This window comes from Heterodontus francisci, chromosome 35 (assembly GCF_036365525.1).
Source record: "Heterodontus francisci isolate sHetFra1 chromosome 35, sHetFra1.hap1, whole genome shotgun sequence".
In the NCBI taxonomy this organism is placed as follows: Eukaryota; Metazoa; Chordata; class Chondrichthyes; order Heterodontiformes; family Heterodontidae; genus Heterodontus; species Heterodontus francisci.
Window position 1 is genome coordinate 53,301,092 of NC_090405.1, and position 14,734 is coordinate 53,315,825.

Here is a 14,734-nt window from a genome sequence, read left to right on the forward strand (position 1 = left end):
CAAAGAATAACTGAGCAGAAGGTCATGGAGCAAAGGCAAACGGTATGTTCATGGTGTGCTGAAAGACAAAGTACAGAGAGGGTGTTAATGGACAGAAAACTGAGTAGCCTGGCCCCAAGCACAAACATGAACAAAACAGTGGGTAGGCACAGTAGAAACAAACTAAACAAACTAAAATAAAATAAACACAAAAAAGAAAAAAAATAACTAAAAATAAAAAGGGGGGCCGTCATGCCCCCATGGTCCAGTCTCTTCCCACCTACATCCAATTTGTGCTGACGCCCTACATCATTCTGACAATTTCCAGTTTCCTGGCCCCAACTGCCTCCTCTTTACTACGGATGTCCAATCTCTCTACACCTCCATCCCCCACCAGGGCAGTTTGAGGACACTCAGCTTCTTCCTTGAACAGAGGCCCAACCAGTCCCCAGCCACCACCACCCTCCTCCACCTGGCTGAACGTTCTCACATTGAACAACTTCTCCTTCAACTCCACTCACTTCCTTCAAGTAAAAGGTGTTGCTACGGGTACCCGCATGGGTCCTCGTTATGCCTGTCTTTTTGTGGGATATGTTGGACATTGTTTGTTCCAGTCCTACTCAGGCCCCCTCCCCCAACTCTTTTTCCGGTGCATTGATGACTGTATCGGTGCCGTTTCCTGCTCCCGCCCGGAACTGGAAAACTTTATCAACTTTGCTTCTAATTTCCACCCTTCTCTCACCTTCACATGGTCCATCTCCGACACTTCCCTTCCCTTCCTCAACTTCTCTGTCTCCATCTTTGGGTATAGGCTGTCTACTAATATTTATTGCAAGCCCACTAACTCCCACAGCTACCTCGACTACACTTCTTTTCACCCTGCCTCCTGTAAGGACTCCATTCCATTCTCCCAGTTTCTCCGTCTCCGATGTATCTGCTCTGATGATGCTACCTTCTATGACAGTGTTTCTGATATGTGTTCCTTTTTCCTCAATCGAGGACTCCCCGTCCATGTGGTTGACAGGGCCCTCAACCGTGTCCGGCCCATTTCCCGCACCTCTACCCTCACCCCTTCCCCTCCCTCCCAGAACGGCGACAGGGTTCCCCTTGTCCTCGCGTGATGCAACTACCAAACGCAAGTTCCCCTCCCTTCCCCTGTCAGCATTCCGAAGGGATCGTTCCCTCCGCGACGCCCTGGTCCACTCCTCCATTACCCCCACCATCTCGTCCCCTTCCCACGGCACCTTCCCCTGCAGTCGCAGGAGGTGTAATACCTGCCCATTTACCTCCTCTCTCCTCACTATCCAAAGCCCCAAACACTCCTTTCAGGTGAAGCAGCGATTTACTTGTACTTTCAAGTTAATATACTATATTCGCTGCTCACTATGTGGTCATCTCTTCATTGGTGAGACCAAACGCAGACTGGGAGACCACTTTGCAGAACATCTCCGTTCAGTCCGAAAGCCTGACCCCCAAGCTTCCAGGTGTTGGACATTTCAACACCCACCCCTGCTCTCATGCTGACATCTCTGTCCTGGGATTGCTGCAGTGTTCCAGTGAACATCAACGCAAGCTTGAGGAACAGCACCTCATTTACCGATTAGGCATGCTACAGCCTGCCGGACTGAACATTGAGTTCAGTAATTTCAGAGCATGACGGGCCCCCTTTTTATTTTTATTTTTCGTTACTTTTTTCTTTTTTGTGTCTATTTTATTTTAGTTTGTTTCTACTGTGCCTACCCACTGTTTTTTTCATGTTTGTGCTTAGGGCCAGGCTGCTCCGTTTTCTGTCCATTAATACCCTCTCTGTACTAATGCTTTGTCTTTCAGCAGATCAATAACATACCATTTGCCTTTGCTCTATGACTTTCTGGCCAGTTATTCTCTGTGACCTTGTTCTATCAACACCACCTCTTCTGTTATCTCTTGCTCCATCCCCGCTTTACTTGCTTAAAACCTTTTACATTCCTAATATCTGCCAGTTCTGATGAAGGGTCACTGACCTGAAATGTTAACTCTGCTTCTCTTTCCACAGATGCTGCCAGACCTGCTGAGTATTTCCAGCATTTCTTGATTTTATTTCAGATTTCCAGTATCTGCAGTATTTTGCTTTTATAGTAAGAGTTGGCTACTTGACTTGATGGCATACCGGTGTGAGAATGAGCAGTAGTAACATAAAGGACCACCATTGTACATCTCTGAAATAAAAGTGGGGTGGAATTAAATTGAATAAAGCTAGCAGTAAATCATCTTGGCCCACACCATACCTGTGCCATTTCACAGTCACACTGAATCTCGCTGGAAATGAGTTTAGTAAGAGATTTGCTGAAATTTTTTCATGTTTTCTCTTTGCCGCCATGCAGCCGAATGGTAATAAAAAGGTAATGGTTTATCTGTGTTATGTGTTTGTAATGATCACCTTTCCCTGGTGATGGCTGTTCAAAAAGATTACTTCAGCACTGCAACCACTCCAGCGCATGAGGGATGCCCACCACACGTGATTTAAAATGCAACAAAACTTGCTTACCATAGTCCTGAATAATGTAGAAGACCGTTATAAAACCATTTTCTATTCACTTTTTTACGGTTTAGCCAGAACATTGTGTATCAGATTTTATTTCATGCAGTTAAGGTTCACCTGGTAATTGCATCGCATCCCAATTTAATAGAGTGAGCTTTACATTTCCCCACTATGGTATGATGTGACTTGCTTTGGAATACTACATGGGCACATTGTATGTTAACTTTGATTTCACCATTTTGTCTTTCAATTCAACACCAAATGATATGTAGTCTTTGACTGGTCCTGTGCCCAATAGAAACTGGAATGAGAAGAACTCATTTCAAGTAGACCCTTAAAGCTAGAGGAGGATTTCATCTCATCAGTCTGGACTGGATTTGAGCTTGTATCCCAGAGGTGAAAGGCTGTTATACTAATCTGCTGCACCACCCAATCAAATGGAGAGAGGTCACTAATTAAAAGAACAGGATTAAAGCTGATCGCTCTGTGGTAGAGCAAGCACCATTGTAGGCCCCATGGGCTGAATCATCTTCTGTGCTAAAAGTTTCAATGATTTTAAAAATGCCAGATTTTTAAAAGTTCTATTATCTTGTCCTGAGCCTATTCTTTGGAGTAAGATAATGCCGAGAAGCAGGTCATTTGCTGGAGTGGAAGCAGGCTGGAATTTGGCTCTATTCTTGTATTTGTTGCTGAATGTCCTGTGGTTTCCATACGTAAATCTGTGAAATGCTGCTTTTTCTTTCATGTCACTGTGACCGGTACTACAGCTATTGTTTACCTAGATATGAATTAAGAAGAAACTTTCGGAATCTTCAAGTTATGTTAGAAAACCACACTCTGTTAACTCCTGATTCAAGAAAACCATCCTGAGACCAAGAAACCTTCCTTCTCTGATGCCTGTTTGTCACAGCAGTGATCCAGTGCCACTCCCCAGCTGAAGAACTTGGCCCTGTCTCTTGTATTGAGATTATCTGATTTTCAGTTTTTGTTTTTCCTGCATTCAGATGAAATCAACTAAGCAAATTTCCCAGCTTTTTGAGATCAAAAACAAAACCGTTTAGTCATCAAAAAATTAATGGTAACAATTTTGGAAGGAAGAAATAAAATATTTATAATATCAACACAATTGTCCTTACAAATTGAAACCCTAATAAGAGTTGCCATGTATCTGTTGCTACATTCTCATTGCCTCTTCCCGACCCCGACACAAGTCAGGGTGCTTTCTGTGCTTTGCTGCCCTTCAGTATGGAGAGATGCTTTCAGTGCCAAATATAAAGTGGATAAAGCGCTTCACAACAGGACAGCATTGTATAGACATTGACGTAACCGGGGTTTAACCCGAGCTTTGAAATTAATTTTTGGTGCGGAGTGGTTAACTGTCAGACTTAATTAGGTTCCGGCATCCACTGCACTCGGGTAGTGAATTCTACAGACTCACGACCCATTGAGAGAAGTAATTTCTCCTCATCTCTGTTTTAAATCTGCTACCACTTATCCTAAAACTATAACCTCTCGTTCTAAATTGCCCCACCAGAGGAAACATCCTCTCTGTGTCTACTTTGTCAATCCTCTTCATCATCTTGTATACCTCAATTAGATCTCCTCTCATTGTTCTAAACTCGAGAGAGTAAAGGCCTAAACTGCTCAATCTCTCTTCATAAGACAAACCCCTCATCTCTGGAATCAATCTAGTGAACCTCCTCTGAACTGCTTCCAGTGCAACTACATCCCTCCTCAAGTAAGGGGACCAAAACTGTACACAATACTCCAGGTGCGGTCTCACTAATGCCTTGTACAGTTGCAGCAACACTTCCCTACTTTTATACTCTATTCCTTTAGCAATAAATGCCAAAATTCCATTTCTCTTTCTTATCCGCTGCTGTACCTGCATACGAGATTTCAGCGAATCATGCACGAGGACACCCAGATCCCTTTACACCGAAGCACTCTGAAGTTTCTCTCCATTTAGATGATAATTTGCCTTTCTATTCTTCCGACTAAAATGGATAACCTCACACTCATCCACGTTAAACTCCATCTGCCAAATTTTGGACCATTCACCTAACTTATTCATATCCATTTGTAAATTTCTTATTTCTTTATTGCAATTTACTATCCTGCCTATTTTAGTGTCATCTACAAATTTGGCTATAGTGCCTTCTATCCCTGCATCCAAGTCATTAATATAGATTGTAAATAGTTGGGGCCCGAGGACCGAACCCTGTGGCACCCCACTAGTTACATCTTGCCAGCCAGAAAAAGAACCATTTATCCCGACAGTCTGTTTACTGTTGGTTAGCCAATCCTCTATCCAAGCTAATAAATTGCCCCAACCCGTGTGATCTTACCTTGTGTATTAATCTTTTGTGCGGCACCTTATCAAATGCCTTCTGGAAGTCCAGATATACTACATCTACAGGATCCCCATTATCCACTTTGCTTGCTACAGCTTCAAAGAACTCTAGCAAATTAATCAAACATGACTTACCCTTCATAAAACCATGCTCACTCTGGTAGATTGTGTTTTGACTTTCTAAATGTCCTGTTATTACTTCCTTCATAATGGATTCCAACAATTTCCCAATGACAGAAGTTAAACTAATTGGTCTATATTTTCCTACTTTCTGCCTCCCTCCCTTTTTGAATAAGGGCGTTATATTAGCTTTTTTCCAATCCACTGGAACCTTTCCCGCATCCAGGGAATTTTGGAATATTATAACCAATGGATCCACTATCTTCGCTGCCACTTCTTTCGGACCGTAAGATGTAGGCCATCAGGCCCTGGGGACTTGTCTGCCTTTAATCCCAATAGTTTGCTCAGTACTTTTTCCCTAGTGATGATGATTGTTCTAAGTTCCTCCCTTTCTATAACCTCTGCATTTCCTGTTACTGTTGGGATGGTACTAGTTTCCACTACTGTGAAAACTGAGGCAAAATACTGATTTAGTGTGTCTGCCATTTCTGTGTTCCCTTCTAGTAACTCCCCACTCTCATCCTCCAAGGGACCAACATTCACTTTAGCTACTCTTTTCCCTTTTATATACTTATAGAAGCTTTTGCTATCCGTTTTTATATTTTGCGCTAGTTTTCTTTCATAATTTACCTTTGCTGTTTTTATTACTTTTTAGTAACCCTTTGTTGATCTTTAAAAGTTTCCCAATCTTCCAGCCTGCCACTGGCCTTTGCAATGTGGTATGCCTTAGTTTTTGTCTTTATGTTATCCTTACCTTCCTTGCTTAGCCATGGATGTTTTCCCCCCCTCTTAGAATCTTTCTTCCTCCCTGGAAAATATTTTAGTTGGGAGGAATTGAATATCTCAAACATCTGCCACTGCTCATCAACTGTCCTACCTTTTAGTCTTCCTGCCCAGTCCACTAGGGCCAAATCTGTCTTCATGACTCTGTAATTACCTTTATTTAACTCCAGAACGTTAGTGTGGAACTCCAGTTTCTCGCCCTCAAACTGAATTTGCAATTCTAGCATGCTATGATCACTCTTCCCTAGAGGATCCTTAACTGTGAGATCATTAATCAATCCCACCTCATTACACAATACCAAATCTAGAATAGCCTGCTCCCTGGTTGGTTCCACACATATTGCTCCAAAAAACAATCTCTAATACATTCAGTGAACTCTCCCTCAAGGCTATGCTTGCCAATTTGACTAATCCAGTGTATATGCATATTAAAATCCTCCATGATTATTGCCGTACCTTTCTTACAAGCCCCCAGTATTTCCTGGTTTATACTGTGCGCCACTGCGGAACTACTGTTTGGGGAGCTATAGATTACTCCCACCAGGGACTTCTTTCCCTTGCTATTTCTTATTTCTACCCAGACTAATTCTACGTCTTGATCTCCAGTGCCTATATCATTTCTCATTACAGCACTGATCTCTACCTTTACTAACAATGCTCCGCCACCTCCTTTTCCTTCCTGCCTATCCTTCCGAAATACTGAGTACCCTTGGATATTCAATTCCAAAACCTGGTTTCCCTGCAACCACGTCTCCGTAATCGCCACTAAATTATACCCATTCATCTCTATTTGCGCTATTAACTCATTTATTTTGTTCCGAATGCTTCATGCATTCAGATCCAAAGCCTTTAAGTTTGTTCTATGATCAAATTTTCCTACTCTTGTACAATTTCTTGGTGCAATATGACATTCACACGTTCTGTCCCTTCCTTTTATTTTCTGGTAACAATCAGCTTCATCACTAACCTGCACTCCTACCTTCTCCTTTAACTTTGACTTCCTAATTTTCCATCCAACTGAACCTATTTGCTATGAAATTTAAGAGTAAATAGAAAGCTTGTGTAACTGTTAGCTGCAAGTTGCTCCATCTTAACTTGTGAATTTGAAACTTTTCATTTACTTTAGTTTCTTTGTACTGTTGCTTGTGCTGTGTCATGTCACAGACAGCTGTAGAAATACTGCACAGCCAATCAATATCTGCATTGCCAAGAAAATGGAGGAAGCTGTGGGTCTGTAAATTTTGAGGTGATGTGGAAGGAGCAACACTGGATTTACCCTACACATACAGGCTTTTAAAAACCAAGTTTGCCATCGCCTAATTCTTGATTTGCCTTCTCTGCTCTTTCAATTTTTTTTTACCAGATTTCTCTCTAATTTTTGTTATTTACTTCTCTTCTGAAAGAGATGACTCCTCACTGAGGTACAGATCTGGCACTGGGTATTCCCTGTTATATCAAGTGGCTGCTGTTCTGTGTGAGCCATATTGCATGCTATTTAACTATGGGGGCATCACAGAAGAGTTAGTCCTGTCCTCACCCAATGTTCACACGTGTCTTTCAAATGGTGACCAGTGGAAAGTAATCAGGAGCAGGAATCCTGTCAAAATTAGCTCAGTCAGCACAGACTGAAGATTTAACTTTGAGCCATACAGACCAGAAAGATTGAATTACTCACAGGATAGACACTGAGCCGTTAGTAAACCTTTCTTAGTCAGGTCAACTTTCATGATAGCCTGCATGACCTTGACTCTTTGCCTAGTTTTCTTAATTTAAAAAATGGAACACTGCAAAAGTGAAGAAAAGTGAATTGGTGACTTTGAATAAAGGTTTTGTGTTATGAAGTCAGTTACCATTAATGCCCATAGGGTATTTGATTGAAGTCACCTGTCGTGAACGCACCTTCTACTTTGTGGACAAACTCTCCAGACAGTTTTAATTCCTTTCATATTATGACTGTATGCCTTGTTTTTTGTGGCTTTTATAGGGAAAAGGTCGTCTTCGGCGCTCAAATTACAGCAGCCCTGCCTCTCCAATGGGAATGCGACTGCCATCAGTTGCAGATGTTCCCGAAGAAACAGCGAGTGATGATGAGTCGACTGACGTGGATTTGACTGAACAGCAGCAGGCGGCCATGCAGCAGGAGGAGAGAGTGCTAACTGAGCAAATAGAGACCTTACAAAAAGAAAAGTAAGAGACACAAAACATTTGGGCATAAGACTGGCACTAGGCCAAGATGAAAGGCATGTGAGCTGTGGTTTGTGACATCTCATGCTGTAGTCAGATTTCAGTCAGACTCAGTGCAACACCTACGAGTACTCAAGTTGAAAACTGGGAAATAGTGCTGATTCAATCATTTCAGCTTCGGTGCTTTTTTTGAATTTGTATTATTAAATCTTAAGTACAGTGAGTCAGGTGCATTAATATATACAGGGTATTACTTGCAAGGGTGTTGCTATAATGCATCATAATGACAATCTTGTACTTAGTTATATTCCCAGTGCAGCTACTGGAGATTTTCTGCCACTGGGAATGTTGGGTCAGTGTTATGGAGCCTCCAAAAGCTCCCTTCCTCCCAATTTCCATTCTTCTCAGGTAGTGTCCTTTCCTTGCCTGCAACTTTATCCTGTACTAAGAAGACACACTCTTCTAAATCAAGGCCACGATCCTCAGTAGCATATGGCCAACATCCCTACTTTAGGCTACAGAAACTCCTTTATATTAATTGGATGATGTTGACTCCTGAAGTCTTGTCACGTACAGTCACATGCAGTAAACCCCAACCATATTTTTAAGGTCAGGAAGAGGTTATAGTCACCTGTTGCCTTTCTGCTTGACACCGGGAACTATGCTGTTCGAATGCATGAGCCCCTTGTTCTGACATTAGACAGATGCATGTAGCTCTCTTGCAAGTACCACAAAGTTAATGGTGTGGGTACTTGGTGTGTGCGTTGAGGCCAAACCATCACAGCCAGTCTCCATATGCACTGAGCATTCTGATTCCTATTCTACATAGAGACTTGGAGACTGGCTGCATTGTTCAAGCATAAACAAAGGAAATCACTGAAAGGAAAAGTAGTTTTAATCTCCTGGCATAGTAAGTTGACTAGTATTATGTATCATTTTCAATATATGTCTTCAATATTTGGGTAGTTGCCTCATTAAAAAAAAAAAATTGTATCTTGCTTTAGGGAGGAGCTGACATTTGAAATGCTTGCTCTGGAGCCACGAGCCTCTGATGATGAAACCCTCGAGTCAGAAGCATCAATTGGAACAGCGGACAGCTTTGAAAACTTAAATATGGACTCCGAGGGAGCAGTATCAGAACATTCTGGTAACTGATCCATAAGAACATTGAAGTAGGAGTAGGCCATTCAGCCCGTTGAGCCTGCTCCACCATTCAATTAGATCATGGCTGATCATCTACCTTCATGCCACTTTCCCGTGCTATCCCCATATCCCTTGAAGTCATTAGTATCCAGATATCTATCGATTTCTGTCTTGAAAATGCTCAATAATTGAGCTTCCACAGCCCTCTGGGGTAGAGAATTCCAAAGATTCACCACCCTCTGAGTGAAGAAATTCCTCTTCATCTCAGTTTTAAATGGCCTACCCCTTATTCTGAGACTATGTCCCTAGTTCAAGACTCACCAGCCAGTGGAAACATGCTATCTACATCCACCCTGTCATGCCCTGTAAGAATTTCAGAGGTTTCAATGAGATCACCTCTCATTCTTCAAAACTCTAGAGAATACAGGCCCAGTTTCCTCAATCCCTCCTCATATGTCAATCCCTCCATCCCAGGTCTGGTGAACCTCCATTGCACTCCCTCTATGGCAAGTATATCCTTCCTTAGATGAGGAGACCAAAACTACCAACAATACTCCAGGTGCAGTCTCACCAAGACAACTGCAGTAAGACATCTTTACCCCTGTACTCAAAACCCCTTGCGATGAAGGCTAACGTATCATTTGCCTTCCTAATTGCATGCTGCACCTGCATGCAATCATCCAGTTTTGATTTTCTCTCAAAATCATGCAGCTTGTTAGTAGTTCATGTAAAAATACCCTTTCACTATTTTAGTGCGCTGGGAAGGTGGAGAGATTACTGCCAAATTTAATTTAAATTTTTGGACTCTGTTTCCTGACTGGCAGCCAGCCACACCGAGATACTGACTGGCTGTTGGATGGGAAGGCTTGTGATAGGAAGCAGCACTCAGTGAGTAGATGGAGAGATCGTGGGTTGGAAGGGACAAATGATGGGGGTAGGGTGGGTATCGATAGATTGCAGGCTGGATACATCAGAGTGGGGGGGTGGCTGCGGTGGGGGGCGTCGTTTGTGAATAGATCGGGGCCGGAGAGATGACCGGATAGATCGGGTAGGGTTGATGGCGAGTTCAGTCATGAACCGGCAAGATGGGTGAGGGAGGGATCGTGGATAGATCACAGAGCTTTGACCATTGGGGTGGTGGGGCTTGGCCAGTCGTGGAGAGTGAGGAACAGGTTAGTTTCAGGGTCAGTGAAGGAAAGGTACCCCACATGTTGGACCCAGCCATTCTTCCTTTCTTTCAGCCCTGGGAAACCTGGCCCACAGTTGTTAAATTTAAAGCTCATCTAAAGTTTGAGCTACACATTCTCATTAAAATATTTAAATTAGGGACCCGCTTCTGAAGAACAGGATAGTCACCCACCCCAGTTCACCTCCATTGGAGGCAGGTTAGGGTTGGGATTGCTAGTTTTGACTTTTTAACTATCCTTCTCCTCTTGCTGCCCAACCATGGGGATTAAAATTTCCCGCATTGTCTAAAATCGTACAATAGGAAAAACTGGAAATTTGGAAAAGGTGCTAAAAAGTGCCTTTTACCCATCAATCAGTGCCCCAGCTTGAGTCAGTGTCCTCAGGGAGAAGATGGGAAAATACATTTACTGCGCCAGTGTGTTTAACAGTTAAATTATGCAGTTGTTATGAATAAGATAGCTGTAGAAGAATCAGTCCAACAGAATTGAAATAGTATTTGTTCATACTAAAGTCTTTCTTTTTGTTCATGGACAGAAAGAAGCTCACTAACGAGCTCCATCAGCCAGCCCCGATCTGAAGCAGTGAGCCGGCTGAGGAGGCCACTGAGGAAGAAAACAAATTCTATAGAGTCAGCCGATTCAGTTGTTCATTCGTCACCTACAATGTCGCTATCGTCATCTTATGTACCTCAAGGAGGACGACAATTCCGTTTTCGCTCAAAATCGCCCTCACTGGCATTTTACCGTGCACACAATATCACCAACAGCACCGAGCAAAGAGCAGATGGAGATGGGGCATACAGCCAGCCGAAAGTTCAAGAAGAGAGGCCACAGTTTACGAGTAGAGGGACATTCAATCCAGAAAAGGGCAAACAAAAACTAAAGATGCTGAAGCGCTCAGCCCAGAAGCCCAAAGACACGACTGATGGGGCCTCGAGCACAGGGAAGAAGCGCAATGCTGAGCCTGACTTTGGTGCTGCTCAGCAGCTGGTCGTATTTGGGAACAATGAGTTCATGGTGTGAGGCCAAGGAGTTTCAAAGGTTTCTATACTGATTGGGTAGAGGTCTTTCATCCATTCCTGCACATCTCCTTCCTCCTGGTTGCTGCTATCTCAGTACACTACACGCAACATGTCCAATCCTCATAGATGGCATCACTGCCTCAAGGAATGACAAAGGGAAGCGATTTCTATCTATTTTAAAAAAAAACCTGCCAGAAGGTTTGTACTGTGGCCTTAACCATTTAACCATTGAGAAAGCAAAATCTCTGCACTACCTGTTTTGTGTGCAGAGTAGCATCTGGGCTGCAGATGCATTCGCTTAAACAGCTGCTGGTCGCTGTTCTCAAGGGTCGACAAGGGTATTTGCAGTCCATAGAGTTGTGGCAGGGAGGTTGTACTTGAAGAAGCACTTGCTGTCCAGGCAGTGAACCATCATCCAGAAAAGAGGGGACTGATGAATCTACTCATTCCGAAAGACTGAAGGAATAAAGTGGATCTAAACTGTTATCCCACAGTCACACTCCATTAATACTTCTAGACCAAGACTGTCGAGAGAGCTTATCTGAGAAATCACAAAAGACTACAATCAGACTCAACAGCACTTACTAACTTGGAAGGCACTACTGTCAGACCAAGGCTTCTTAAATGTTTTAGGAACAGCCAGTGGCCACTGGGAAATGTAAGCCAAAATGTCTGTGTAACAAAAAAATGCATTAACCATACGTCCTATGTCTGACATTTTTACAGGGTTTCAGGAACCACTTTACCCGTCAAGTAATGCTGCTCCTACCTGGGTGTGTAGAATTTAGAAAGTCTGGAGAAAAGGGACCAACCTGCCTAGACACTGAGCTTGCAATCCAACACCTGTCCGTGTAACAGCGGACATGAGCAAAAATGCAGTTACATTACACCTCATCGATTGTGATGCATGATGATAGTATAGGTAAGCCAAAACCATACTTGGTCCTTTAAATTCAGCCCAGAAGAAAATCTTTTATTGAATTGTCAGTATTAAAAGTAAAGAGGACTTGAAAACTTTTTAGTCTGGTTTCTAAAGCTCACTGGTAACGTAAATGTTTTTCTTTTTAAACTTTTGTTTTATTTGTTTTTTTTTTAAACATTTTATTTCCATGATGTAAGATTGTAACTTCCTGTCCAAAGGGGGTATATGTGGAATAGGTTAGGAACAAAACTGAATGTAACAATCACTGGAACGGGCATGCTGGGCTTCTCGTAACTTATAGTATGCTCATGACTGTATATTTCAAGAAATCTGTTTGTAAAGGATATATTATCCTGTGTCATATTCTATAATAAGTACTCATATAAAATGTTCAGTAAACACAGCCGAAAGTATATGAGGTTTCTGTACAGTTTCAACTCTGTATTTTGGCGCTAGCAGTTGGGGTGGCCATCTTATGTATAAAGTGCAATTTGTGTAATATTTCTTAAATATATCTGTATGGTTGTACAAACAAGTTTATGAACAAATAGCCCACAGCTTATTAAAGAACAAGAGCTGTAAACTCACTTCCTGACTTCCTCCTTGTGCATTGAAGAGGAATCTGAAAGTCCTATTGGTCAAATCTGCGGGGCCACAAACACTGAATGCAACGTAGCATTTAAAAAAAAAAACGAAGCCTTTATACCCCACATATGGGGACAGGTAGATAATGCTTGACTTCATGCCCTTTCTATGTGCGTGTGTCTATATGTGTCTACGTGTTAATTTTTTCTTCTCCCGAAACTACTTTTGAACAACCACAAGTTTATGGAGATGCAAGTCCAGCTGACTCATACTGCTCGCAGCCAGTTTCTTCTGATGCAGTCAGAAGTGGTCAACAGTTACATCCTTATCTTTGCGTCCTTCAAGCCTTCTGTCTTCCAGTCACCTCATTGCTCCATTGCAGCTAGGAAGTTGGAGTTTATTTTTGCTGGTCTTGCTATGTCAGCTGACATGCTTTGTGAGGTGGGAACACTCTGAATTGCTTCTCCTCAAAATTAATTTCTCTCTTTCAGAGCATGGTTTAGCCAGAGTAAATTGATTCTTTAGACTAGTAGAAGCATTCCTTGATGTTGACCATTTTGCCATTGAGGTCAGGAGCGGATCAGAACCAGAAGAGCTCATGCCGGAAAAGATACAGCAAGAGAGCAGATGAAGATTGGAGATAGAGGGATATATCCCTGCTTTGATGATCAGAAGCATTACTGCTGCAAGGCTGGTGGATGTGTTTAGCTTGCTGAATTGAACATAATCATTCAGTAATTCTTGCTGGCTGTGATCTCTTCTGCCTCCACTGCCCCATACCCCAGCAGCCCAAAAGAAAATCTCATCTGGAACTCAGCTACCTGCTCAATAAATATATACGTTTATTTATAAACTGCTGCACTATTGGGGTTGGTGAGTTATAGATGTATCAGTAAACCAGTGCTCAATCCCCGTCATATACCCTTTTCCAGTAAGACTGAGTTGTTAGACTAGTGGAATTTCAAGGAATTGCTCAGATATATGACAATTGCCATTTCTTAGATTTCACTTGTTGAGTCACAGGTTCTCTTGTTTCTAGTATTCCTTCTCCAATTTTCTCTCCTGAAGGTGGCAGCACACACTGGGGTACAATTGCACACGGGCGCTGGACGCCTCCAGTACGTCTCACAAGGGGCCATTTTTCATGTGCAAGCCTAGACAATGGGTGTTACCAGGCTATTTGACAGTGGACAGACTTCACAGCTGAGCTTGATGCTGCCCTCACCCAATATCCACAGGCATGCACTTTCTTGCAAAGATGACTGGATCGTGATAAGGAACAGGACCCTTGCTGATTTTTCTCTCCTCTAGTCTAAGGGTGCTGTAGCCAATCTTTGCACCCTAAATACCCCAATGGTGAATCTGCTAACAAGTATAAAGTACCCAACATGCGCCTGTGGTGCACAGAGGCACAATCTTTTGGCTTAATATTTGGTTAAAGACTAAGAGCAACATAGCATTTTTGGGGAAGGGATGGATTGAACAGTGTTGAGCAACAGTGGAGAACCAGGAGGCAGTTGCAAGGAGACTTGAGTGTCCAGTGGGATAACATTACAAACCACGAGAGCACGAGATTGTACCTGCACCTTGAACTGCCGCCTTGTTTGTATTTGATGTGATAAGGAGACAGAGTTTGGGAAATGTTTTCCCTTTCTGTATACACTATGCCAAATGATATCATTGAAAGTGTAATACAAGATATTATAATGTAAGTAAATGCATTGTCGACATCATGTGGCTGGTATAAAGGTATTACAGGGTTGGTTTTTGGAATACATTGCTGGATTACTGTGTATCTTGTATGCTAATTTAATAATTTGCCATGATCTAATAAAGTACCTTTCTGTCTTTTTATGGAGTTGTATCCAATGATTTTTCCTTAAATGCTGATTGTAAGAGATATGTTATGGCCCTGTACACTCCAATTAACAAGTC

At 42.4% G+C, this 14,734-nt stretch overlaps 1 protein-coding gene across 5 annotated transcripts in view; it reads left to right on the forward strand.

Moving 5' to 3' along the window:
• Positions 1 to 14,649, forward strand: part of myo9aa (myosin IXAa) — a 342,332-nt gene extending 327,683 nt beyond the window's left edge. For all 5 annotated transcript variants that reach the window (XM_068015624.1, XM_068015628.1, XM_068015627.1 and 2 more), the window contains 3 exons: positions 7,741 to 7,943; positions 8,945 to 9,087; positions 10,806 to 14,649. In XM_068015624.1, coding sequence (XP_067871725.1) covers positions 7,741 to 7,943; positions 8,945 to 9,087; positions 10,806 to 11,293 — 834 coding nt within the window. In that variant the 3' untranslated portion in view covers positions 11,294 to 14,649. The remainder of the gene's footprint in view (positions 1 to 7,740; positions 7,944 to 8,944; positions 9,088 to 10,805) is intronic.
• The last annotated feature ends 85 nt before the right edge of the window (positions 14,650 to 14,734 follow it).